Source organism: Pavona decussata, unplaced genomic scaffold, assembly GCF_977016875.1.
Source record: "Pavona decussata unplaced genomic scaffold, jaPavDecu1.1 SCAFFOLD_58, whole genome shotgun sequence".
Taxonomy (NCBI): domain Eukaryota; kingdom Metazoa; phylum Cnidaria; class Anthozoa; order Scleractinia; family Agariciidae; genus Pavona; species Pavona decussata.
In genome coordinates this window covers 1,637,064-1,663,825 of record NW_028145480.1, presented here as the reverse complement: position 1 = coordinate 1,663,825, position 26,762 = coordinate 1,637,064, and the positions used below count along the sequence as shown (strand labels likewise).

Sequence of the window (26,762 nt, the reverse complement as noted above, 5' to 3'; positions counted from 1 at the left end):
ACACTCGAGTCTTGTAAAAGGTCTGAAGAGTTTTGTGATATTGTAACATGTGGGTTGATTTTCCTTCTTCATATGCTTTATACAACAGAAGTAAAATAAAAAGAAACGATATCTCAAAGCTCTAGTTCAACAGCAGGGTAGCAGTCAAATATTCTGAAGGAACAAACCTTTTTGGGCAATCAGAGTGAGCGCAGCATCTTTCGTTGCTCTTTAGTCGCTCGCGATCTTTCCTATTTTACGAACAAGCGTAACAAATTTACCATCTTTCTTGTACTTTGTTTTCATTTTCATTTCCAGTTACTTATTTCACCACACAAAACCAAAATACGAACGGATGAAAAAAAGGTTTACGTCGAAGGTGGTGAGAAAGCCTTAAGAGAAACAATAGGGCTTATAAAATAAGGCCTCTCATTGTAGTGTTGTTACATAAAAGATTTAGAGACTGTGAGACGGTTGATACAGATCCGTTGATCCGTTTGCAGCAATATTTTCTGGTTTCACCCAACCTAAATGAACGTGTTTTATAAAAATTAACTGATGTCTTCAGGGCCGGGTTGTTCGAAAGCCGATTAACGCTAATCCACGATTAAAAGTTCATCGAGGTTTCATCATCGTTAAAATAGGTTTAAAGGCTAATTTCAAGCTAAAGGTAAAGAAAAGACTTAGTCAAAACTGAGGGCCGACATTTTTTTGGAAGAATCTTTGTTGATTAGCAATTAAACTCGAGTCAAAGTTTGCGTTAATCCAGGATTAACTTAATCGGGCTTTGAACAACTGGGCCCAGACGTTCAGCACCTGAGTCAACCACATCAACATTTTAGCGCTAGCAATAGGAGCTTAAGCGTTAAGGTTTAAGGAAACTCTCCCATGAACTTTATTTTGTCTACCATCAGTTTACATGGTCTTATTATCGTTTTTTGTTTCAGTGGTTTGGTAATCTGGTGACTATGCGATGGTGGAACGATCTGTGGTTAAACGAAGGATTTGCCAGCTTTCTCCAAGATGAATTTGGAGTAAATCATGTGATGAACGGATGGGATATGGTAAAAACGTAATCTTTATTATTATAACGCTTTCACGCGTTCAACAAGCTTCGAACATTTTTAACACTTTCGACAAATATAGAACGAATCTTGAAGTAAAGGCTCAAACCGTTTAAACGGCCCTTGATATTAATTAATTAAAATTAATTAGTTTATTTGTTTATTCATTTTAGCGTGAAGGGGTTGTAGCTACCAGCTGGTTGTCTGCCTTACAAGCAGATTCAGCGTGGTCTTCTCATCCAATCAGTGTGCAGGTTCACAGACCTGAGGACATTGATGATATATTTGACACCATCTCTTATCAAAAGGTAAGCAAACACCGGCTCTGCATGAACCTTGACAGAGGAAGGGCAGGGGTTCATTCGCCCTAAAATTGCGATTTTCAGATGGTTAGTTGAATAGAACTTTCCCTTCCTTTCGCAAGTTTGTAGCTTCTTATACACAGACGTTGTTTGGCTCGCACGTCACGCACTCCTCCCCACGAACGTGGAGAGGATTGCGTGACGTGACGAGCCAAACAACGTCTGCATAAGAGGCTAGCAAGTTTGTCGCTCCAGCAGAAAAACACAAGCACATAATTTCTCTACCGGGAAATGGAGTAACGAGAACGAAGGACGAATGAGGTATACCGGAATTTTGAAAGTTTCTTTCAAAATTTCATTTCTTTTCTATTTGATTTCGCCAAGAATTTTTGGCGTTTCTTGAAGGGGGAAGGGAGGAGACAGGCTGGGGTAGAAGATAAGCCTTTCATATTATACGAAAAGAAGTACCGTTTTGTCCTTATTTTGAGAAGGGATGTGCCGTGTTGTTCTTAATCCTTGCAAGACTACAACTCATAAGAGGGTCTGAATGGGGGGGTCAAAATGTCGGTTGTCGGTTAAAATTTCATTACTTTGTCGGTTGTCGGTTAAGATTTTTGACCTTTGTCGGTTGTCGGTAAATCTCAGTTAATAATTAAAAATGCACGTTAATTATTCACATTTATTATGCAATTTGCCCAAACTCTAGACGGAGTGTAATACTTGTAATAATTCAATATTTGTTTTCACTTAAACCTCGTTAACGCTGTTTTTTAATTTAGCAACGTGCTCATCTACTCCACTTTTGTTTGCAAATCTAGTATACCGATAAAATTCACCAAAGCTTTTATTAGCTTTTATTATAGATGTGAATTTGTTTCCTGTCGACTACGGGGCATCGAAGTAAATCAAGAGAGGTAAATTCTACAAAGAATGGAACACCCACTCTAGCCCCTGGGATAACTAATTTTAATTTGTAAGCTACGGAAGTCTTTTTTCCGAGACGTCCACAAAAACTCACTACACTTATTATTCAACGGCTCTGGTGGCTTTTCTGCGAGGTTTCTTTTTTTTCTCTTTTTTTTTTGCCAAAAATTTGGTTGTCATACGTATCAATCTGCACCGTTAAATGGATTTTTTAACTGGTAGTACCTCTTACATGTCGAGACGCACAAATGCACGAACAGCCCTGCCGGATCGGGTAACACACGCTCTGTTGACAACCTCTGGATGTTCTTCAAAATCATGATCTGATTCCTCGTCATCCGAATCTGTCTCATACTCATCGATTTGTACTTCTCAGTGATCCTCAAACACCTCAGTAACATCCCCTTCGTCCACAAATTGTATGCTGACAACGCGTTGTGCATTTGCTGACGATACAGTGTTTTCTTCAGGATATCGAAGCCTCTCTTCAGTCTCGTCGGTGTGGTGAACGGCGTAGACAGCTGGCGGCAAGGCCCCAGCCTTATCTTTTGTGGTCTCACTCCTAACCGTCCGTTGGCGTACTGGTCTGTAACTCTCTAGCCACTCTTTGATCTGTCCTTCCATCCCTGGTGTTATGTCCTCACTTGGCAAAGGTGTCATGGTAGCTATAGCAGAAAGGGGCATTACCGGATAGTAGGATTTGTCATGTGTGTAGTACTTTGCTGCCCATCTAGATGTGCGCTTCAGAGATTCCTTGCAAATTGTTCCAAAATCCTGGGCATATGTAAGTACCGTAAATGTCTCGTGTTTAAGGTGCGAAACAGCGTGCAAATTTTCCACTACTGTTGTGAGCAACGTTTCGAGCAGCAGATCATCTACAAATTGGGGGTTAATGTCCACCACGTTCTTGTATAGCCTTTCTAAGCCCTTTTTAAAGTGCCCATATCGGAAAATTTTTTATTTTCTTATCTGAATCTAAACATCACCCTAAGAACTTCAGTGAAAAAATTTTTCGATTTGCATAAAACGCGAATTTTTTATGAATTTTATAAGACGTTCAAATTTGCCGCCATTTTGGCCCAGGATTCGCATTAGTCTCCTCTCGGTTTAGCAAGAGCTGTGACGTAGATTCAGGAACACGTGACTTCAGCCTTTCTCTGGATCTCACTGAAAACAAGGCGCGGTATTTCTGCACGTTTCTCGAAAATGCCGGAAAGATGTGTTGCAGCGAGATGTGGAAACATCAAAGACGAAGCAAATGGAATAAGCATGCACAGGATTCCTTTCTTTGGCACTACATGCCCGCAAAGACTGAGGAGGCGAAAGAAATGGATCGATTTTATGCTGGAGCGGAGGAAGATGTGGACGCGCGCCTGGAAAGACCTCGTCCTTGTGCTCGATGCACTTCAATGACGAGGATTTCACAAGGCTGATGAAGTCAGGTTTAAACTTAAAACGTGAACTGAAGTAGGATGACATCGCGTTTGTGTTTATCCTTTAAAACAGCTAAGCGAAAGGAAGACGAAGACCGAGAGACACCTTCGAAGAGGAGCAGGGAAAAGCGAATGGTAAGCTTTCGATGCTGAATATTCACACCCGCTTGTGACATTGTAAGCGTTGTAACCTTCTGAGGTTTATAGTTTGACCTCACTGTTAACTCAGTCGCAAGTTTTATAAAATATAGCGTAATTGTTTTGGTATATATTCTCATAGATCGTGAGATCCGCGAAGTTTCGTTGAGACCAAGCTCTCAAAAAATACTAGCACAAATGCTACCACTGATGTAAATAGATCGATGCGAGAACGGTCGCACTCGGCGGACACAGAAAACATTGTAAACCACGATGTAGATAAGGTAGATAAACTGCAGCAAGAATTCAACGAGCTCAAACAAATATTGTACACACATGTGTTGCAGAATTCTGCAAACAATAAAAATGTTGAAAAGTATAACAGCTTTATCTCTGAAAACCTAACCACCACAACGGGGGTTCAAAATAAAAAAGGGCACAAAACAAATAACAAGCGCAAAGAGCGCAGAAAAAAATTGGCAAAAAAATGGATTGAGATACAAAGAGAAAAACACGAGAAATTCATGAAGAATTTTTCAAACAAACAACTTAGCGACAGCCTGTTAGCGTTATTTCTAAAGGGCTCAAATTTGTCCCGACACCGGTGACAGACACGAATTACATTAGACGCCAACTCTTGTTAGACTTCGAACATTTCGCAAGACGTATGCGCCTCAAAGATACAATGGATTTTGTAAACTGTGGGACAGTGACAAAAAGGAAATTAACCTGTTCATTGGACAAGCTAACAACTTCCATCCTACAATTAAATTTACGGCCGAAATTTCAGAGAACGAGACAAGCTATTATTATCACAGTTCAACACGTGTCCTTCCTGTAGTTCCGCGAGAACAATGTCGCGCTAGTCAGCGCTTCCCAATTGCCTTCGAGTTCCTTGCAGCAGTAGCACTCGCTGATATTTGCTAGCAGATCACGGCTACAGTTACCACAAGTACATCTACATGGAAAATAATTCGCTCGAATGTTTGTGAGTACTTGGCCATAGTTTTGACAGATGATAATGAAGAGCGCGTATGCAAAATGCAAGGTGAGAACTTTACCATCCACTAACACGCACTCTATTCTCCGAGCGTTTCGTTAAATCTTCCTCGAGTCGTCGCTTCTTCTCTTGTTCCTTGCGATATCTTTTTAGCCATTCTTCGTCTGCTATCGGCTCGTCCGCGTACGGTTCGAGTGTATCATCATCTTCACACGTATAACTTGTTTCGTGGACGCCATCTATCGCCTCGACCTCGACGCTTTCAAATTCGTCCTAGCTGCTTTCTTCAGCGGTTTGCTCACTTTCCGTGTCAGATAAGTTTTCTGCCATGGAATATACTTATTTGGAGCTAAGTTTTTCCTTCCTACCGGTGAATGTGACGATTTTCTTTCTGCCGCGAATGTACTTTGCTGAAGGTCAAGTGAGTGCATAGACTCGAGAGTTCCTGAATGTACGTCACAGACCATGTCACGTGGCCCTATTGTGAGCCCGTCGGCATTCTCATCAGCGGGGCGGGTGGACCGCAATAAAATAGGATTTTAAAGATTTGTAAAATTCATAAAAAATTGGCGTTTCATGCAAATCGAAAAATTTTTTCGCGGACGTTCTTCGTGTAATGTAAAGATTCAGATGAGAAAATAAAAAAAATTCCGCTATGGGCACTTTAAGCAAAGACACAGATACTTGCGTCTTCTGTGATACAGTTCCCTGTGGACCATTGGTTGCAGACGTCTCGCTCAACTGGTAGCGTTCTTTCACCTTACTCACAGTGTCTTTTACATAGCTGTCAATCTTTGTCACGTTCTCTTTTGCTTGTTTCAAGGACACTCCGTCTGGTTTCATACCCTTAGAATGAATTCCAAAGGTATCGTAAAGGGAGCCAAGAATCCCCAGAAAAGATACCGTTTCTGAGAGGCTCGTCACTATCTTCAGTTTTCCAGCGGAAACATCTGTAACAAACAAGTTCTTGTCTACAGAGCACATCCCTTCGATTTGTTTGAATGAGCATGAGTCTTGTGTCCCATCGGAAGAACTGTTGTGGCCACTTCCTACCAAAGTCCTAACCGATTTATCATCAGGGTTGTATTGCATAACCTTTCCCGCCTTTGTATCCGTGTAAACTACCCTCCCGTTCAAGTTGCTCACTGCTACTTTCATCCGATATTAAATTTGGAAGTTCAAGCTGCCATTGCCCATCCGTCACAATTGCAAAATTTTCGCATTTGCCCGCAGGCGATTTCGCCAGGCGAAATAACTTTAACGAAAATCTGCCAATTCCATATTGATGTGCCTGCTCCTTTAGTCCTAAAAACTCCGTAAGATGTCTTTTTAGTTCAGATACTCCTCTATGAGCTTCTTTGTCTACTGGGACCCTGCTTCGATGACGTTCGATGGCGACTTCTTCACCTTTTCGAAAAAATCTCACGATGACTTTAGCAATCCCAGTCATGACCCGACCGCATGAACAAACAACGAGCAATAAAAAGGCAACAGCGGGGCGTCTCGCCGGCTCGATTGTGATCCGCTGTCCTTGAAATGAGACAGCAGGGCGTCTTGTCAGCCCGATTACGAGCCGCTGTTCTAGAAATGAGCCCACGCTGCTCACCGAAAAGAAGGATCCCGTGGATTTAAAGTAATTTGAAGACGAGAAATTCTATAATTCGGCTAAATTTGGAATTAATGTGGTTACGTCGGGTGAAAAAGGATTTTCTGAGCTAGAAATCATCAAAATGCTGTTCTTTCTGAATACAAACATCCCTATCACGTCTGACCATGTCGGCTGTCGGTTAGAATTTATTTGTCGCTAGTCGGTAATTTTTTCCCCGTTTCGTCGGTAGTCAGTAATTTTTTACGCCCTTTGTCGCTAGTCGGTCAACCCCATTCACACCCTCTCATAAGACTAGCCATTAATGAGGTATTCTCACTGTAGCCAACGCACCGGTAGATTTATTGAAACATCCTTGACAGTTCCCTCAAACTGTAATTAACACGAAATCGTAACTAGTGGTTTCTAGAACAAAAGAAAAAAACACGCTGACGCTAACCATTGATTACAAGATGACAATGCGAGCGAAAGGCAATAAAACAACAATACGAAAGACAAACGGCGAAATGACAATATGAACGTACCTGGCAGTTTGGATACATGGAAAACAACAAGAGAAATTGACATGAAGACGATCTGCTTAACATAACCAAATTTTGGCGCGAATGAAATATTTAAATAGTTCCACGAGGGGACTGGCACTAAGCGCCTACGCGAGTGTACCGCTGAACAATTGCCTCTGATGTTGCAACATTCACATTATATAGGCATCATGTTAAAGGTACTAAGGAACTTCGGCAACGACAATACCACAAAACAAAAGGTTTAATGAGCAAAAAGAATCCCTTTGCCCGTGGGTTTTAAATTTTGGTACATTTTTTGCCGTCATCTGCAAAACAACAACGTGAGATGACCAAATTCAAGGTTTTGTGGGGATCGTGAACATACGACATTATCAGTGAATTGGTAACAAATTGTTGGGGGAACTTAAGCTTGCAATAGATCAGTTTTCCATCCGGGGATGGAAATACTCCTCGTTGTTTCTTGAATGTCATGTAGCAAAGACAGAACGCAGCATCAGCATTGAGACAGATGACGGAAATTTGCAAATCCACTTTCAATGCCTTGTTTTTTTATTTTTAGGGAGCCATGATCATTCGAATGCTAAAAAACTTTCTTGGTGAGGAAAAGTTCATGAATGGAATAAAGGTAACTTTCTAATGATACCCTACTGTGATTTTTGGAAGAGTGACCCTTATATTCTCAAAGCATATGGTTGTGTTTATATTCGGGTAAGCAGGAGATCTTTCACTGAGGGATCGCAGCTTTCTTATATATATCAAGGAAGTAACTCGCTAGAGCGTCACTGCGTTAACGCTGAAGTTCAAAACGATAACAATCGACTACGTTTTATACTGCCGTCAATCATAGAAGGTCTAGCTGATAGCTGAGAGTTGGCCAAAATTTACACTGGTAGCTGGGAAATGCCGCAGTTTAAAATGATACCTGGGGGGCAGAAGCCTGTAAACTATGATAGCTAAGACGGTGGCTAAAATTGTAAGTGAGAGATGACTATAATGACCGAAAATTTCACTGATAACTGAGATTCCTTCACCACCATTAAGAACAAAGTTTATTGGATCGAAATTAACCAATCACAATTACCAGGCAATTAAGGCGGGGGTTCACCTGAAAGCCGTTTTCACGCCGCTTAAAATCGGTCAAATGGAAATATCTTGTTCGCATTTCAAGCTATACAAAAACCCTCCATTCATTACTCAAATCAATGTTTTGGGGTTTTTTATGAATTTTTGGGTGATTTTCAGGTATATTTGGAAGGAAATAATTTTTCTTGAAGGATTGGTAAAATTATAGGAAATAAGAAATGTTGAAGATTTAGGGATGTTTTAAAATTAGAATTTGTAGTTAATAATTAATTGACGGACACCAAGGTTAGTCTACTAGAAACCTGGGGTGCTCTTGCGTGGGTATCAACTGTCTGTTAGTGTTCCAAAAATCATTTTCTTTCTTCTATCCATTCTTAAAACCTCTTCAAATCTCACTCAAATTCAGGTAGAGCCCCGCCTTAACGCACGTAACCCTCGTTACCAGGACCTCTCTACCTTTCGCCCCTAAAGCGAGATGTCAACCGGAAGAAGGAAGTCCATGAGAACTTCCGGTAAACCTTTTTTCCTGAGACGTTCGCCAAATAAAGATAACTGACGGCAGCTTAAAACACAACCGCTTATTTTCTGTTTCCAGCTCTACATACAGAAGCACAAATTCGGAAACGCTAATGCGGAGGAGTTGTGGGAGGCCATTGGCGAGGTAACAGTTATTTGCCTTTACAAAATGAGGCCATTTAGGTACCACCTTTCAATGCGCGCCCTCTTTCTCAAAATTACAACATGTTTTATAAGTAGCTTTCGCTTCTTCGGTGAGCTAAGTATTCTCTGCTCCATGTAGCAACTCCGTCGACACTGGGGTTGCTGTTTGGTTCAAAGACCTCCGCTCCCCCCCCCCCCCCCCACCCCACCACATCCCACATCGTTCGGAGTGGTACATATCTGGCACATATATGGACCCTGATTCAATTGATGAGGATGTTTACACACTAAAAACATCATTAAACGTCACCATGTGATAGTAAAAGATTGCCATGATCGACGTTTCCCTGTCAACACCTAGTAAAAATGCATTTAGATTAGAAGGTTTCGCTTTCAAACGTAGAGGACATTTTTGTCCATATCTGCAAGTAGACCTGCACCTTTAAAATACCTTATTTTAACTGGACCCTGATAACCTGCAGCTGCACTGGGCCGGGAGCATTATTCTGTTGTTCGTTGTTTTGTCCTCTCGACCAACCGTGTAAGACGTTGCAAACAGTGCAGGTCGTCACACACTAGCAAGGCGTTTATTGCGTTATTAAATTTCCTTTTTTTATGTCTTCAGGCAAATGGAAATACCGATGTGAAAGGAATAATGAACGTCTGGACCGGCCAGAAGGGCTTCCCGATCATCAATATCCGAAAGCAAGGAGATGTGTTCATCACCGAACAGGAAGATTTCCTCGATAAAATCAGTTTAAAACAAGACAAGCGGGCAGTTTCGTCAAAAAGGTAATGAGACGGAAACTAAATTGCTCACTGACATTTTTCCCCAAAATTTCACAAGAAATAAGATGATGTACGTAATTGCTTGTTTGTCTTGCTGTTTAATCTTTCTCTGCTTGACGTAATTAAGTAATTAAAGGGACACAGTCACCCGGTGCACATGCGCATTAGATATCATTTCTTAGCTGATTTGCATATCGCACTTCATCCGCAAGTCTCGCACCGAGAAGCGCATCCTTTGAAAAATCTAAACAAGCCTTGTGGAGTCGAAGTGTTTGCCAGTCAAAATTCAGTATTATAGTGATTATAGACCTAATGTCATATTAGAACACTCATTTTCTTGCTACCATGGAAAATTTACTGATGGACGTCTCCAGGGAAAGCCAAACGTCAACGAATACCTTTGAAGTCGAAGAATCATTTAATTGTTTATTTCGATATCCGGTCGAGTGAAAAATTATCGTAGCTGTTTCTACGTTTCACAGTGTTTGCATAAGAAGCAAATTGAGTTTAAATATTAGAGAATATGTCAATTTTAAAACGTGGCGAATCGCCTGAACTGCAGTGTAGCGAAACGACTTTGTAGCAAAACTACCGGTAAGCTTTATTTCTGCTTTCAATCGGCATATATTTTGCGTTTATAATTTCGTTTGTACAACTTCTCCGTTATCTAAATTTAGGAACCAAACTCATGTCATTACAAGAACGCTTGCTCGACCCGTAGAAAACAAGGTTCTAAGAGAGGTTTTCCTTGTCGAGGAGATAATCGACTGCGTACCAAAGCTTGTCTTCGCCTGAGCTCCAAACCAAGCGGCTATATATGTGACGCAAAGTTCGAATCGTTTACGAAGATTCCCTCCGCACGAACCTTTCGCCAGGGTGAGAAAATGCGATTTTCCAAATATATATAATGGATATTTGTTTTCCAATGTATTTGATTTACTTTTCTCGTTGTATTGCTCAACGCAGGCGACTTCTTCCGCCCGGCGCCTTCACGTTTCCCATCTCTTCTTTCCATGTTCCGTTGGAGACACGATCCATACTGTATGATAAAATAATACCATAGGATGAGCAAAAGCATACTCAGAAACAGTTTTCCAGTAAAAGATTGAAAATCCAATGAAACACTGGGAAGATTGAAGCGGATTTCTAGATCCATTCGACGCGTACTTTTGATTTCGGGTTGAGGTTAGCCTCCCACGCAGTCGTTTTTAGGGGAATCGTATTTCCTCCTCCCCACAAACGCCTGCTTACCCAAGCGCCACATTCCTTTCCGCCGCTAAGCCAATCACAGTGAACCTTCTAAAATCTGGAAGGTTGACCTTGACCTCAGAACGCCTCTCTCGGGAACAGTGAAAAACATCACAACGGAGACAGAACTTGACCGAGCTTACGTGAGCTTTTAGCACCGTGTGCCCTACGTTCAAAATTTCTCGTGTAAATGCCTATTAACTGACTGCAATAAAAAAAATTCGTGACGGGAAATAGCGATATTTTCGTAAATTTGCCGACTGGTTACGCAAAGTCGCTTTAATATTTATCAAGCTTTGCCTTCAATCTTGTCGACCTTGTCGATGTGGAGGAAACCGAAATATTACCCGATATGTCGGTAAACTTTAAAGATTTTGCAGTTGAAACTCGCTTTGTTGTTGCAATTTGTTTCACAAGAAGCGCTTGTATTCACATTCGATATTTGTTTTGTGTTTCAGCCATGACCAGCCATTCCAGTAGCGAAAAAATATATATATATTCCAACTTAACTCCCGCATCTCTCAAGACTGTATTAAACAGAGACTGTAGACACTGTACAAAGCTCGCGGGAAACGGAAGCGACCATTGTAACCAGCAATTTGATTTGATGTCATTAAACAATATCTCGATGGTAATTGGCTAGGATGCTCGGGGAGTAAAACAATGGGAAAGGAATGTGGCGCTTGGGTAAGCAGGCGTTTGTGGGGAGGAGGTAATACGATTCCCCTAAAAACGACTGCGTGGGAGGCTATACGATTCCCCTAAAAACGACTGCGTGGGAGGCTAGGTTGAGGTGGACGTTTTTCAAAATTGACAAAACTAGTGTCCAGGTCATCGCGGTCACAAAGGTGACTGTGTACCTTTAGGTATAGCCTGCGTAGCAGTCGTTTCCGTTTCCTTCAAGCCAAGCGGTGCAAGCTCGCGAGGGCATTGGGAAAAAAGGAGCAAAAAAGTAGGAGCGGGGGGGGAGGGGCCCCTCCCCCCTGCTCCTACTTTTTTGCTCCTTTTTGCTCAATGCCCTCGCGCGCTTGCCCCGCTTGGCTTGAAGGAAACGGAAACGACTGCTACGCAGGCTACTTTAAGTATGATTAGAATTGTCCTTTGATGCATTGCGAAACCTTAATCACGTCATGTATGTCGTTAATTGTGTCTCAGGCATTGACATAAGATGCTCGATAGTAAGGAATGATTATTTTTAGCCCTCTAAAAAATAATTATGCATGTGTTTGATTACCCGTGGAGGTTTCGTTTGTTGTTCGTTTGCTTTGCACAGGTTTCGCGTTTGCTAAGCTTTGTAGCTAGCTTAACTTGCCTTAACTGTTCAGTGTAAAACATGTCTTTGCTTCGATCAGTCATGACGAAGAGAAAAAAAACCAATCGTTCCTTGTCCCTTGATATCTGTCAGTCGTGACACGTAAATCTGTTTTTTGTTTTTTGTTTTTCATTGTTTCCTTAGGAAATCATGGTTTGTTCCTGTGTCATACATTACGCAGTTTCATCCAAAACCACGCTGGATTTCAATACCACAAAACAGCAGTAAGTTTATGTATTTAAATAATGTTGAAATAAAAGGAAAATGAGTTTCATCTTCGATTTGATTACATCGGCAAGTAGGGTAAAGACGTTAATCTCTGGAAAGTCGATTATATCTCAATAATAGGCCACTCCCGAGTTGCTGTAAAGCTCATTGTGACAGCAGGGCTAAGTGCAATGCTTTTCATGTGAAAATTAGATTTGTTTGCCTATGAATGAAAACTAATTTTCATTTTAAAAACCTTGCACTTAAGTTCGCTTTCGTAATGGGGTTCAAAGCAACTTGGAAATGGCCAATTAATCTGTGGCTTCACTCGTAACGCATAATCTAATGCCTGGTAAGGTAGCTCTGAACTGTATAAAAACAACTCATCGTCTTTGATTATATTTTCTGTCTTGATAGAATGGTACGCAATAAAAGGCGTGTCCACAGATTCCTGGATAATGGCGAATGTTAACGCCACGGGATTCTTTATGGTGAACTACGACCAAGAAAACTGGAGAAAGCTTGCAGCGCAGCTCAGAATAGGTCACCAGGTAGATATTTATCGTATTCAGAACGTTTCATTCTCAACAGTCCTGACACTCACAGCACTGAAAATTCTCAAAAAATTGAAGACCCTGGAAAACGAGCAGTGCCTCATGAAAGTTCTGGGTTTACACTTTACACTTAATTATTATTAACAAGTGTCATTTACATAAGGTCCATTTCCGCCCGCAAATAGCAGGTGCTAGTCGAGGCGGGCGGAGATAAGGGGTACAGCAGTCATTCAATTCTGCTCGGTAGCTTGCATTTGAATGGTCACGCTTGAGGATTTCATCCATCCACTTGAAAAATCAAAACCACAAAGTACAGGATTAACAACAACACCAGAGAAAAGTACTGCTCACTAGCTTTCATTTGAATGGTTAAACTCAATTGCTGATTGGTCGCTGATTTGCATTCCAGCGCAGTTACTTGAGTGCAATTTATCCGGAGATTACCAAAGTTTACCAAACATTTTGGTAAGAAAACCAAGATATACCGAACAATTCAGCAATAGTTGGGTTAATTATTATGTTCTTGTATATTATTTATGAATTTCTTAAAGGTGTTCACTCCATCTGATCGAGCTGGCTTGATTCACGACGTTTTCACCCTTTCTTGGTGAGTTATATTCACCTTCACATAAATTACTTCAAGTTAATATCGTGTTTGACTGACCGTGTTACGGAATAAGAATAAACGAAATGAGTTAAGACGTTTGCTTACGCACGATCATTAGCTGCCGTGATTACAAAAACCGCTTGTATGCGAGCTATTTTTAGTAACCTTATTGTATGCATTCTTGTTCCGAAGTACGGCCAACTGGGGCACTCAAACATTTTGGCGCAAAAACACAATGAACCAGTTAGAACTAGATGCAAATGTATGCAGTCGGTGCGAAAGGTGACAAATGATGCAACAAGTGCCAAGCACCGGAAAACATGTCGCCGGTGTCAAGCGCGGGAAAACATGTGACCGGTGTCAAGCGCGGGAAAACATGTTACCGGTATCAAGCGCGGGAAAACATGTGACCGGTGTCAAGGGCGGGAAAACATGCGACCGTTGTCAAGGGCGGGGGAAACATGTTACCGGTATCAAGCGCGGGAAAATATGTTACCGGTGTCAAGCGCGGGAAAACATGTTACCGGTGTCAAGCGCGGGAAAACATGTTACCGGTGTCAAGCGCGGGGAAAACATGTGACCGGTGTCAAGCGCGGGAAAACATGTGACCGGTGTCAAGCGCGGGAAAACATGTGACCGGTATCAAGCGCAGGAAAACATGTGACCGGTGTCAAGGGCGGGAAAACATGTGACCGTTGTCAAGGGCGGGGGAAACATGTTACCGGTATCAAGCGCGGGAAAATATGTTACCGGTGTCAAGCACGGGGAAAACATGTTACCGGTGTCAAGCGCGGGAAAACATGTTACCGGTGTCAAGCGCGAAGGAAACATGTTACCGGTATCAAGCGCGGGAAAATATGCTACCGGTGTCAAGCGCAGGAAAACATGTTACCGGTGTCAAGCGCGGGAAAACATGTTACCGGTGTCAAGCGCGGGGAAAACATGTGACCGGTGTCAAGCGCGGGAAAACATGTGACCGGTGTCAAGGGCGGGAAAACATGTGACCGATGTCAAGCGCGGGAAAACATGTTACCGGTGTCGAGTGCGGGGAAAACATGTGACCGATGTCAAGCGCGGGAAAACATGTGACCAGTGTCAAGCGCGGGAAAACATGTGACCGGTGTCGAGCGCGGGAAAACATGTGACCGGTGTCAAGGGCGGGAAAACATGTGACCGTTGTCAAGCGCGGGAAAACATGTGACCGGTGTCAAGCGCGGGAAAACATGTGACCGGTGTCGAGCGCGGGAAAACATGTGACCGGTGTCAAGGGCGGGAAAACATGTGACCGTTGTCAAGCGCGGGAAAACATGTGACCGATGTCAAGCGCGGGAAAATATGTTACCGGTGTCAAGCGCGGGAAAACATGTGACCGGTGTCAAGCGCGGGAAAACATGTTACCGGTATCAAGCGCGGGAAAACATGTGACCGGTGTTGAGCGCGGGAAAACATGTGACCGGTGTCAAGGGCGGGAAAACATGCGACCGTTGTCAAGGGCGGGGGAAACATGTTACCGGTATCAAGCGCGGGAAAATATGTTACCGGTGTCAAGCGCGGGAAAACATGTTACCAGTGTCAAGCGCAGGAAAACATGTTATCGGTGTCAAGCGCGGGGAAAACATGTGACCGGTGTCAAGCGCGGGAAAACATGTGACCGGTGTCAAGCGCGGGAAAACATGTGACCGGTATCAAGCGCGGGAAAACATGTGACCGGTGTCAAGGGCGGGAAAACATGTGACCGTTGTCAAGGGCGGGGAAAACATGTTACCGGTATCAAGCGCGGGAAAATATGTTACCGGTGTCAAGCGCGGGGAAAACATGTTACCGGTGTCAAGCGCGGGAAAACATGTTACCGGTGTCAAGCGCGAAGGAAACATGTTACCGGTATCAAGCGCGGGAAAATATGTTACCGGTGTCAAGCGCGGGAAAACATGTTACCGGTGTCAAGCGCGGGAAAACATGTTACCGGTGTCAAGCGCGGGGAAAACATGTGACCGGTGTCAAGCGCGGGAAAACATGTGACCGGTGTCAAGCGCGAGAAAACATGTGACCGGTGTCGAGCGCGGGAAAACATGTGACCGGTGTCAAGGGCGGGAAAACATGTGACCGTTGTCAAGCGCGGGAAAACATGTGACCGATGTCAAGCGCGGGAAAACATGTTACCGGTGTCGAGCGCGGGGAAAACATGTGACCGGTGTCAAGCGCGGGAAAACATGTGACCGGTGTCAAGGGCGGGAAAACATGTGACCGTTGTCAAGCGCGGGAAAACATGTGACCGGTGTCAAGCGCGGGAAAACATGTGACCGGTGTCGAGCGCGGGAAAACATGTGACCGGTGTCAAGGGCGGGAAAACATGTGACCGTTGTCAAGCGCGGGAAAACATGTGACCGATGTCAAGCGCGGGAAAATATGTTACCGGTGTCAAGCGCGGGAAAACATGTGACCGGTGTCAAGCGCGGGAAAACATGTTACCGGTATCAAGCGCGGGAAAACATGTGACCGGTGTTGAGCGCGGGAAAACATGTGACCGGTGTCAAGGGCGGGAAAACATGCGACCGTTGTCAAGGGCGGGGGAAACATGTTACCGGTATCAAGCGCGGGAAAATATGTTACCGGTGTCAAGCGCGGGAAAACATGTTACCAGTGTCAAGCGCAGGAAAACATGTTATCGGTGTCAAGCGCGGGGAAAACATGTGACCGGTGTCAAGCGCGGGAAAACATGTGACCGGTGTCAAGCGCGGGAAAACATGTGACCGGTATCAAGCGCGGGAAAACATGTGACCGGTGTCAAGGGCGGGAAAACATGTGACCGTTGTCAAGGGCGGGGAAAACATGTTACCGGTATCAAGCGCGGGAAAATATGTTACCGGTGTCAAGCGCGGGGAAAACATGTTACCGGTGTCAAGCGCGGGAAAACATGTTACCGGTGTCAAGCGCGAAGGAAACATGTTACCGGTATCAAGCGCGGGAAAATATGTTACCGGTGTCAAGCGCGGGAAAACATGTTACCGGTGTCAAGCGCGGGAAAACATGTTACCGGTGTCAAGCGCGGGGAAAACATGTGACCGGTGTCAAGCGCGGGAAAACATGTGACCGGTGTCAAGCGCGAGAAAACATGTGACCGGTGTCGAGCGCGGGAAAACATGTGACCGGTGTCAAGGGCGGGAAAACATGTGACCGTTGTCAAGCGCGGGAAAACATGTGACCGATGTCAAGCGCGGGAAAACATGTTACCGGTGTCGAGCGCGGGGAAAACATGTGACCGGTGTCAAGCGCGGGAAAACATGTGACCGGTGTCAAGCGCGGGAAAACTTGTAACCAGCTAGTGTTAAGCGTGAGAAAGCACTCAAACAGCGCGGAAAAACTCGTAACTGCCAAAATTGGTTTAATTTTGTTTTGCTCCTTTTTTCATGAAAAAGAGCTACTTTGAATACTCAGTCCATGATAATTATAGTGTGTGTTTTGTTCTTTCTCAGTCAAGGCCTATTAGATCCCATCTTGGCCTTAAACCTGTCAAGGTACCTTGTACAAGAATTACACCCACTTCCTTGGTCCGTGGCGAGAAAAATGATGAAACGTCTCACGGGAGTGTTCAGTAAACCTCACAGAGTCCTGTACCAGGTACCTTCCATTATTCTTTCGAGCAAGTAGGGTAATTTTATATTTTGGCTAGAGTGTGTTCTGTTTCTTGTTTGGCTTTCATGTACCCGGCTGTTTTTTTAGCGAGCCGCAAAGAATCAGATCCCACAGAAATCTAGTCCACTGTAGAAATCGCCACAACAATGTCACAAATTCCACACTTTTATCCTGCTAAGTAAGTCAGTTTATAAACATTATGAATGTCCCTGAATTCTCATAGTATAATTGTGGATTAAAGGTTGTGTAGCCTGCATAATTTATAAATTCAAAATTGAGAAGCTGACCAGCTAAGAATAAGAGTGTGGCTTTAAACTGAGTGTCGTAAATCAAATTGGAAGTAAATACCCGGCCAATCACCTCAGACGCAAGCAGCGAAAATGAACAAATCAGAATTTGAAACAAATCCATGTAACCGGCGCCAAGCGCGGGAAAAGACACGAGTTGACGCGAGCACCAGCACGAGCAAGACACGATTGCATGTCGTTTGGCTTCTCATTGGTTGAGAAAGTGGTGCGAGTTTTGTTAACCAATGACAGAGCGAAGTGAAGCAAACACGAAGCAAACGCGAAATTACTTTGAAAATCTCTCTGATAGTAGACCCCATAGTAGTATTTATATGACTAAAATTGGTGGTGAACCAGTTACCATGATTACATAGCGCATTATTATTTTACCTAACCGCTGTTTTGTTTACAGAAATTTTTATGGGCACTTCAAGATCATCTTATTAACTACCTCGGCACAGAGGACACTGGAACCGAACAGGAAAGGTGCTTCAATATATTACTCATTTAACCGCTGATTTACGGGCTAACCTTTGGCTATAGCTATACCTTTTAAGTAACTGAGCTGAGTAATGTAGTCGCTACGTCACTGGCATGCAGCCAGAAACGTGGGCTCAAGATCACGGGGCTCAAAAATGACTTGAATTTGCGGGAGACTCGCCGAAAAAACAAAGTTTGGTATTCAAGCTAAAAAAGATCGCGGTAATTGGAACCACAAGACTACTGATGTTAGCAACATTGGTAGCTTAAAGAATTTTAATTCTTTTGAAAAAAAGCTCGCCAAACTTCAGGCTCGAAAAGAAAAAAAGGATAATTCAGTATATTTGAGCCCTGGGACGAACCCTGCTGCGCTCAACATATGCCCACAAAATGTAAAAATTACTGATAATATGTTTAACTATGTTTTCTTCTCAGGTCTTTTAGATACGACGTTTTATCCGAAGCTATGAAAGTCGGCCAAAGAAAGGACATCAATGAAATTTTCACTCGCCTGTTTAGCAAGCTAAAGAAAACGTCTCTTGGAAGGTACATTAGCCATAATCGCAACATTCTAAGCCGAATAACATCGTTACCAATCAACTAAAAGACAGCATGCAGCAAAACAAGCTCTACATCTGGTGACTGAAAATCTAAGCTACAAGCCCTGACAAAATGAAGTTGAGACAGACGCAAAACGCGCGCATATTTCTCGTGGAAATGCTTTTCTCTGCGCATTTCCTCACCCAAGCTAACAGTGTAAAAGGGAAGTAAGGGAAGCCGATGCAAGAATGTCCACAATCAAAACTATAATTCAGTTACAAGTATCCGAACACCTGACACCCGTTTTCTTTTTTTTTCCCTTTTTTTTTCTTTTAATGGCTCTTATGGTCAGAGAGTGAAAGGGTCACAGAAGGGCTTTTCATGTAGGCAAGCAAGTTGAGGGGCCCTTTGTTAAGAAAAATCATTCCTCTCTCTTATGTTCACTTCCTGTCCCCAGTCTTCCAAATGTCGGCTCAAACTTCCGGTACCTGGCTTTCTCATTCGGAGTGAACAAATCAAACGAGGAGGACTGGAACTATCTGTGGTCAGTTTACCAGCAGTCTCCTTTTGACGCGGACCGGAAGCACGTGATGAATGTTATTACGTCATTTGACACCGACAGCATCAGAACGAGGTAACTAGCAATAAGAAAATGATTACAAAAGTTGTTTATGGAACACGTAGAACAAAGTGTCTAAGGGCTTATCCAGGCGCCGCTCCACTGATATGCTGAACCCAATTGATTTATTAAGGACAGTGCCTACTAATAAAGAAGTATTTTTGTTTGGTTTATGACTATGCGGGAAAAGCTGATCTTAGCAAGGGCTATTGAAATCCAAAAAGAAATCTGGGGGTAACCACGCATTTTTTAGAGATAATTAAGTAAGCAACAATAAATTATTAACTTTAACTTATTAACTTTGACAATGTCTGCCGCATTGTGCGACATCGTTAACTTTAACAATGTCTGCCGCATTGTGCGACACTGGAGCGGCAGTTGCCTCAGACGCCGCTCCTCTCATGTGCCGAACCTAAAGGATAAGTTACTCATTGTTTTACGGCGCTTGTGATTGGCTCAAAGCCTAATAGCGTGACAAGTCACGCATGAAGTTTTCACCGTGAAAAAAAAGCCAAACGTTACTATGGCTTGATACTCGCGAATCTTATCCGGTTTTGGCTTTCTTCAATTCGTTATGTTTTGCACGGTGCTTCATTTAGAGAGAATTGCTTTGGCATAAATCTGTTTTGTTTCATTTGTTTTTTTACTTGCTGGTTTCCTCCTGACAGGAGATTTAAAATTTACAGCTAAAATTATTCGAAAAGTCATGCAAAATAACTGATCAAGTTTATTTTCTCTTATCCTATTGCTATTTAGCAATGATTAAACTAGATCAGCCAGCCTCGTCCCCAGTAGTCCTTGGCGCGCGCCGGATCGAACGTGACGTCACACGTTTTTCTGATCAGAAAGACGCTGCCAAGCCTCACACAAGCAGCTAAGCTCGCTCGATCAGCCCGATCAGGACTGGGAACGAGGCTGTAGGTCACTGAATCGTCGTCCAGTTTAGGAAAAAAAATGATGGCTTACCACAGAGTTTTCCCTCAACAGAAATCTGCTCCTTAGTTTGGATGAAAGCAAAGTTCGGCCTCAGGACAGCCTGTACTGGATTGAGCAGATTAACAAGGGAGGAGGGAACACTGACCCGAGATGGGAGTTTATTCTGAAACACTGGAAAACCTTTGTAAGAAGGTGAGACACAGAAAAATATATTCTACACCTGCTGGAACTGAGGGTGGTCTTTTACGTAATTGGAGACGGGACCGCCCATTTCTAAGTGGACATTTGAGTGTCAAAGTAAATGGAGCACCTTCTCCTTAGTTATTTTAAGACCCTGAATGTTGGTCCGGCCTGGAATCGAATCCGTGACTAAAGGATAGCTTACTACAGTCCTGTGACCTCCTCCTCAGCACTTCAGTGCTCTACTAACTGAGCCAACCGGCGGCAGCCCAAAAAAGTGCTGAACCTGTGTCAAGCGCGGGAAAGACTGCATGCGTGAAAACTGGTTTCTGATTAGTTAAAAATCCAGTATCACGCCTGTCGAATTTGTGACCCAAGTTTAGAAGTCTGTGTGCGACACCCCTATAAACGACTCTGAGCTCGACTAATTGAAAACCTGTAGGACCTCTTGTATAAGCGCCAATGATACTGAAAAAATGCCTTTTGGTTTTTTCAATCAATTTTTTCAATCAATTTACAGTCGAAGAAAGCCATCACGAGCGTTAAAATGGATTTTCCTCTGTTTGGTTTGGTATAAATTTACCTGGATTTTTGAAAATGATTCCGCTCAAGTCATGCTTTCTTGACACAACGATGCAAATGGTTGCACAGTCTTTTTTTCCCTCTCCTCTCTCTTCATTCTCCACTCCTCCCTCTTTTACATCATTATGAACCTTCTCGGGGCCATCAAACCCATGATTCGGTGTCATTTCACGAAAAGCGCTCAAGTTTTCATCGCCCACCTTTTCAAAAATTCGAGTAGCCATATATATTTAACAATTGTTCGCTCGTGGATATGAGATGATAAATAGCACGCGCCGAGTTGGCGTTAATCCTTTATCCAACAAGTCATGTGCGAGTGTAACAATCGTTTCATAAAAAATAAAAATAATAAATAAATAAATAAATAAATAAAAAACAAGAAATATTCGTAGGTAAATCTATAGCCTGTGAATAGGCTCCAAAATGGGGGTATAGGGCAAAGACAAAAATCGTAATTTCTAATTGTATTTTTCAAAAGGGCCAGAAAACAATTTCACGGCCGTTATTTCTTACTCGTGGTATAATTGCTAATATCCCATGGGCGCTTAGCCAATTTAATCTCTGCCAGTGGAACTGCATTATTTAATGATCCAAATTTAAATAATCACAAACAATTTATGCTTCAGTATAGAATTCCATCTTTTGGATGGATGCTGGACTATCCGGAACCCTGAACTTAAAAATGTTGCCAGTTTTCCTGGATGTATAACCGTGTTTTGCTTTTAAGAAATTTCGTGATGTATACAATGTGTTTCTCGTGTTTACATTAGGTATAGTGGGAGCTATAAGCTTGGAAATCTTGTAAAAGCCGTTGCCGGGAGCTTTCGCACAAAAGAGCAACTTAACATGGTAAGTAAATCTTTTTGTTTTATTGTCGTACTTTTAACGTAACTAACAAAAAGGAAGATTAATCATTGCGTTCTTTGGCAACGGCACAAATCGTCAGCTTGTCGTTTGTTAATGTCAAATTCTAGCCGTTTAGAAACGATTTCTGTTACTTTCGCAGACTATCACTAAGCCACTAAACCTCAGAAAAAAATTTAAGGAATGCTTAGATGTGATCGCTAACGATCGCCAAAGGTCGCTACCTTTATCAAACTGTGAAATCGTCAGCCAACTTATGGAGACCAGGGCCGAGTTGTTCGAAGCCGATTAGCACTTATCCTGGATTAAATGTGAACAAAATTATAAGTTGTCATGGTACTTAGCCTGGATTAGCCCTAATCGTGCCTCGAGCAACTCGGTCCTTACTAAACGTTTCTCGAGCGCCGTTGGCGATCATCGTATTGTACTGTACCACATATAGACTAAATTTGCAGTTTGAATTGAGTAAACATAAACTGAAATTTGCCAAACAATTTCAAGTTACGAATGTTTTGAGCGTTTCGCTCTGACGAAGTTTTGCAACGAAGATTCTGATCACTCTGACGAAGTGCGTCGTTTCCGTTCTAAATACTTTCTCTTCAGCTTGCGATCAACGGCAAGAAGTTAGGTTTTGGACACATGGGAAATCTCGGTGTTGTTTCAAGCCAACACAATTGTTTTTCTCCAGGTTAAAAACACCTTCAAGTCCTTACCTACTGGCGAACTGGCCCTCAGAGCGCAGAGACAAACCCTGGAAAAGATTCGCCGCAATATAGCTGGTACGCCGACCCTACTGAAGACAAATGAGATACGAATGATTCAGTGGTTAAAGGAGTACGGTAGAAATTCTTCATAACGGGAAGTTTGAAGCCGCTACGGAGTGATATCTCTGCCGAACATTACTGATGTAGCTGGGACAAGAGGTTCGTCGTTCGTTTGGGCCACCCTCTGTGTTTTGTCGGCCGTGCCGCTTAAACTCATTGATCTTTTTTTAATCCGCACGTCTTTGCTTGATGATTACATACATACATACATACATACATACATACATACATACATACATACATACATACATACATACATACATACATACATACATACATACATACATACATACATACATACATACATACATACATACATACATACATACATACATAAATACGCACGTACGTACGTACGTACGTACGTACATACATACATACATACATACATACATACATACATACATACATACATACATACATACATACATACTTTATTTATCCTCGAATTTACAGAGTAGATTGATGATTGAGAACTTCTGCCACGGCCACCCTTTGTACATTCCAGCCGGTTGATATAATTTGGCTTTTGAGCCCTCCAGACTTATACCATCTTTCATGGTATGGCTACCAAAAAGTAGCCGTGAAGTGACTTTGCTTTATCTTCACGAACCTTTCTTCTAAACGACAGTCTTCACTCTCGTGGTGGAGACGATTTCGCTATAGAGCTGTTCCTGGAGGTTTCATGAAGCCGCTTTGTCGATGGTTAAGGCCTTGACAAAGTTTCTCGTTATGAAAGCGTCACCCAACTGGTGGTTATTGATCATGATGTAGTGTGTGGCTGGGTGAAGCTTTCACCTGTAGCGCGTGTTTGGCTGAGATCCTATCTTCTTCCTAGCGTTACAGATTTTTGGGAGTTGTCAGAAGATTCAGTGTTTGAGACTACAGATGAACGACCTTGGCTCAACTGTCCCTTCATAAAATTTTCCTATACTCACTGAAAGAAACACTTGTAGTAATTGTTCCAATAACTAACTTCAATCACCATTAAAGCTTTAGTGATGAAGCCTGGAAAGTATATAGTATATCCGAGGCTGTGTCCTTTGTGGTCCGCAAAATGTGATAAGGACGTCACGTGACGTAACAATTACCTCAGCAGTCATCTTGGATCCGCCATCTTAGATTCGAGAAAACATCAGGAGATAGTCATAATTTACTCAAAAAAATTGTTAACTTTTGCATTTGAGTTCTTCTATGATCATACTTACTGATGTACGTGATCGATAGAAATTACTGATTTCATTTATCAATAAAATTATTTTTTGGAAGCATTTCAGTTTTTTAATGGAGGGTTTCTAAGGGTGGCGCTATAAGGATGATGGGACGGAATATTTTCGATTTTTTTTCTAAGTTGTGCAGATTGTAAATATTTAAGATATTGATTAATGTGTGCATAAAATTCCAAAGTATGAGCATTCTATTGAGCACTAATTACTTCAGTATTGTTTTTTATTCTTCGCTACATATGTCTCTATCTAACTTTTCAGGAGCTTAAATTCAAATATGTGACCATTCAAATACCAAGCTAATAAGCTATTCTTTTCTGTGGGACTGTTTGTTATGCTGTATAAGTTGGTTGCAACTTTCCAGTCTGTGGATGAAATCGAGAAATGTGACCATATGCATATAAATGAAACCTATTGGGCAATACTTTACTGAATGTCTGTGATGCTGCTTATTATGCTACACAAAGTGCTTCTAACGTTTGAGTCTGTGGATGAAATCCTCGAATGTAATCTGAGTCATTTGAAAGCTACTGCGAGAGACGTTCCTTTTGGTACTATCCGTTTTAAAATTTATTCCAATTTTAGAAAATTTAACAGATTTATTTTAATTATATTTACACCGTCGCGCTCACCATATGTTACGAAACCAATTATCTGATTACGTTTTTACCTTTTCTTTGGATTAGATGAAGCAAATTAATAATACACAAACAATCGGCAAACACGGGAATAAAGCATTAAATCTTTACTTTGAAGTCTCTTACAGTTTTAAACTCAAACACTTTACTTAAAACATTTGGACGCAAAGCGATTTCTAAAGTATTCATGTCCAGCTATAAATTAGTATCTACCTACAGATGCTGTTAAATTAATGTCAGTTTTAGCTTCAATCTGGAATCGGTTATATTGTCTAAAAAAATTATGCATGCACTTAGCCTTAAAACAAGAAATTTCTAATTAAAAATTGCCACGGCAGTTTTTAAGTCATCTTTCTTTCTTTCTGCAGAATTGTCTATTTCTGCTGTACATTAGCAAAGCTGAAATGTTGAAGTCTGCGTTCAGCTACCAGAAGTCAGAACCGCTTGGTTTTGCTACTTCTTTCATGTGATATATTACTCAAACCGTTTCACGCCCAAACTGGACAAAATTCCATATGAGTTCTGAGTCTTGTTTGAGAACGAATTCTTGCGTATCTTGAGTAGATGGCCCTAAATTTGAGTCTAAGCATAGTTTAACGTCTACATCCATCAGTAACTATATGCTTAGTGCTTGCAGTCAACTCTCAAAAGTTCTCATTCGGCGCAGTTTCTTATTCCTCGTCTACAATACATTGTGTTGCCATCTTGCTTCCTTTTACAATCACAGGATCAAGGAAGCCATCTTTGATTTTATCAATGGGCGCTCCGCTCTGGATTAAGAGTTCCGCGCATTCAAAATTCCCACTGATAACGGCGGCTTCCAACGGCGTAAAACCCTCAGAGCACTCCAGAGTCAAATTCGCGCCATTTTCGATCAACATCTGCGCGCATTCCACGAAACCTTCCGAAGCGGCTTCGTGAATCGGCAGCCTTCCGATCGAGTTCGCTTGATTCACGTTCACATTCCCCTCTCGTAGTATCTTCGCTAATTCCTCCGTGTTATTTTCCATGACTGCTGAAAGCAGCAAAATCTCCGGACAGAAGGATACTGCCCTTGCGGGCCTCTGGCTTTCTTCGACGGCCGAGAAAATCGGCATAGTTTGATACCTTCTCCGCACTGCGCCTTCGACATTTCGTCTGCTTCGCACGATGGCTTGTGTCAGTTCTTCGCCTGCAGAAACTTTTCTCGCAATTGGTTGGGCTTCAGGTTTTGGACTAGCTTCTTCCGTTTTCGTTAGGACTTCGTCCGGACAAGAACACTTTCTCTTCTTCATCTGTCCCCGGAAAGAGACTTTTCCTTTGATTACTTTCATGGTAGTTTTGTTCAGTGTTTCTGTAGATCTTTTAAAACTTATGATCGCTTTTCGTGTCTAAACAAACGAACTTAGTCGTTTTGGTTGTGTTAACAGCCAAAGGCAGAACTTTTTGCTGGGCAAGTGCTTCAAGAGAACCAAGCGACGACTTTTGTGGAGTTAATACATTGAGTACAATAAGAACTTCAAGAGAATATGCAACACCCTTTACAAGTAAACCAATTATGAGAAGTATTTAGAAACAACAATCGAATACACTATCGTTTGTACTTCGCTGAGTGCGCTAGAGCTCAAACAATTGCACGGGAAGAAAAGAGCAACGGGCGGTCGAAGAAAGTTCGATAATTTACGTCTCATTTGGATCCATCTCTTTGTGCAGCCATGCGCAGAACAATGCACTCCATATTGGGAGCAAGACGGATTGGCGCGTGCCCCGCTGCGAGCTGAACAACCCAGAAGACTTGAGTTTTAAAATAGTCATTCACAAAAAAGGAAACTATTTGTATTTTTAACACAAGATGTAAACAGCACTGGTAATTGAGAACTAATAAACACTTGCGCGCTTTTGTCTTCTGGGCCGCAAAATGTTCTCCAAGCTTTGTTGCGGACTGAGGGTCATCATTTGCGGTGATGAAATCATTCATCGGTTTGTTCATTACAGGTCTTTTGGCAGTGCGTTCACTTTCCGACAGGACGCAGTGTGTTGTTTGGCACAGATTAATTAATATCATTAATCTTTGTAGAGAATGAGTGCGCTTTTAACTTTTCTACAGTAATTAAAGCGCAAAGTTGTCTAGCTTAAAAAAAAAATAAATCTGTTGTTTTGAGGGTAGTTTGTTTGAAATTGTCTCCCGACAAAACAAAACAAAAATGAAGTGTGCAATGAAACTAAATAACAAACTTTAAAAGATAACAAAAATAGAAATGACTTCATATGTAATTTTTCCTCCGGCGATCGGTCAATTTTGTTTATTAATATCTGAATATTTTCTAAACAAGTTTGTACACAATCATTTTGTTTATTCCAATCTGCAAGGCTCAAACCTTTTTTTTTTGGCGCTTTTACGGTCTAGGCTAACAAAATCCTATCAATTGTTCATAACCATCCTTTCCCAGGAGACAAATGTGAACTTGATTCTTGTAACTGATAAGTAGATTTGTCAGTCCTCGGATAAAACCATTTCCCGTTTGAAAAGCTATCGATCTCTTT

At 42.1% G+C, this 26,762-nt stretch overlaps 2 protein-coding genes across 4 annotated transcripts in view; one reads left to right on the top strand and one right to left on the bottom strand.

Annotated features, from left to right (window-relative positions):
* LOC146479570 (endoplasmic reticulum aminopeptidase 2-like) overlaps positions 1–23,640 on the top strand; it is a 45,168-nt gene extending 21,528 nt beyond the window's left edge. For all 3 annotated transcript variants that reach the window (XM_085110402.1, XM_085110400.1, XM_085110401.1), the window contains 15 exons: positions 927–1,043; positions 1,217–1,351; positions 7,530–7,595; positions 8,649–8,714; positions 9,339–9,505; positions 12,207–12,286; positions 12,687–12,820; positions 13,375–13,430; positions 16,904–17,048; positions 17,763–17,836; positions 18,266–18,376; positions 18,828–19,004; positions 19,977–20,117; positions 21,458–21,536; positions 22,240–23,640. In XM_085110402.1, the coding sequence (XP_084966528.1) occupies positions 927–1,043; positions 1,217–1,351; positions 7,530–7,595; positions 8,649–8,714; positions 9,339–9,505; positions 12,207–12,286; positions 12,687–12,820; positions 13,375–13,430; positions 16,904–17,048; positions 17,763–17,836; positions 18,266–18,376; positions 18,828–19,004; positions 19,977–20,117; positions 21,458–21,536; positions 22,240–22,407 (1,716 nt within the window). In that variant the 3' untranslated portion in view covers positions 22,408–23,640. The remainder of the gene's footprint in view (positions 1–926; positions 1,044–1,216; positions 1,352–7,529; positions 7,596–8,648; positions 8,715–9,338; positions 9,506–12,206; positions 12,287–12,686; positions 12,821–13,374; positions 13,431–16,903; positions 17,049–17,762; positions 17,837–18,265; positions 18,377–18,827; positions 19,005–19,976; positions 20,118–21,457; positions 21,537–22,239) is intronic.
* A 683-nt stretch (positions 23,641–24,323) lies between these two features.
* LOC146479569 (uncharacterized) lies at positions 24,324–26,342 on the bottom strand. Its single transcript, XM_085110226.1, has one exon. It carries the CDS (start codon positions 25,550–25,552, stop codon positions 24,911–24,913), a length of 642 nt encoding a protein of 213 aa, XP_084966352.1. The 5' UTR covers positions 25,553–26,342; the 3' UTR covers positions 24,324–24,910.
* Positions 26,343–26,762: the final 420 nt, after the last annotated feature.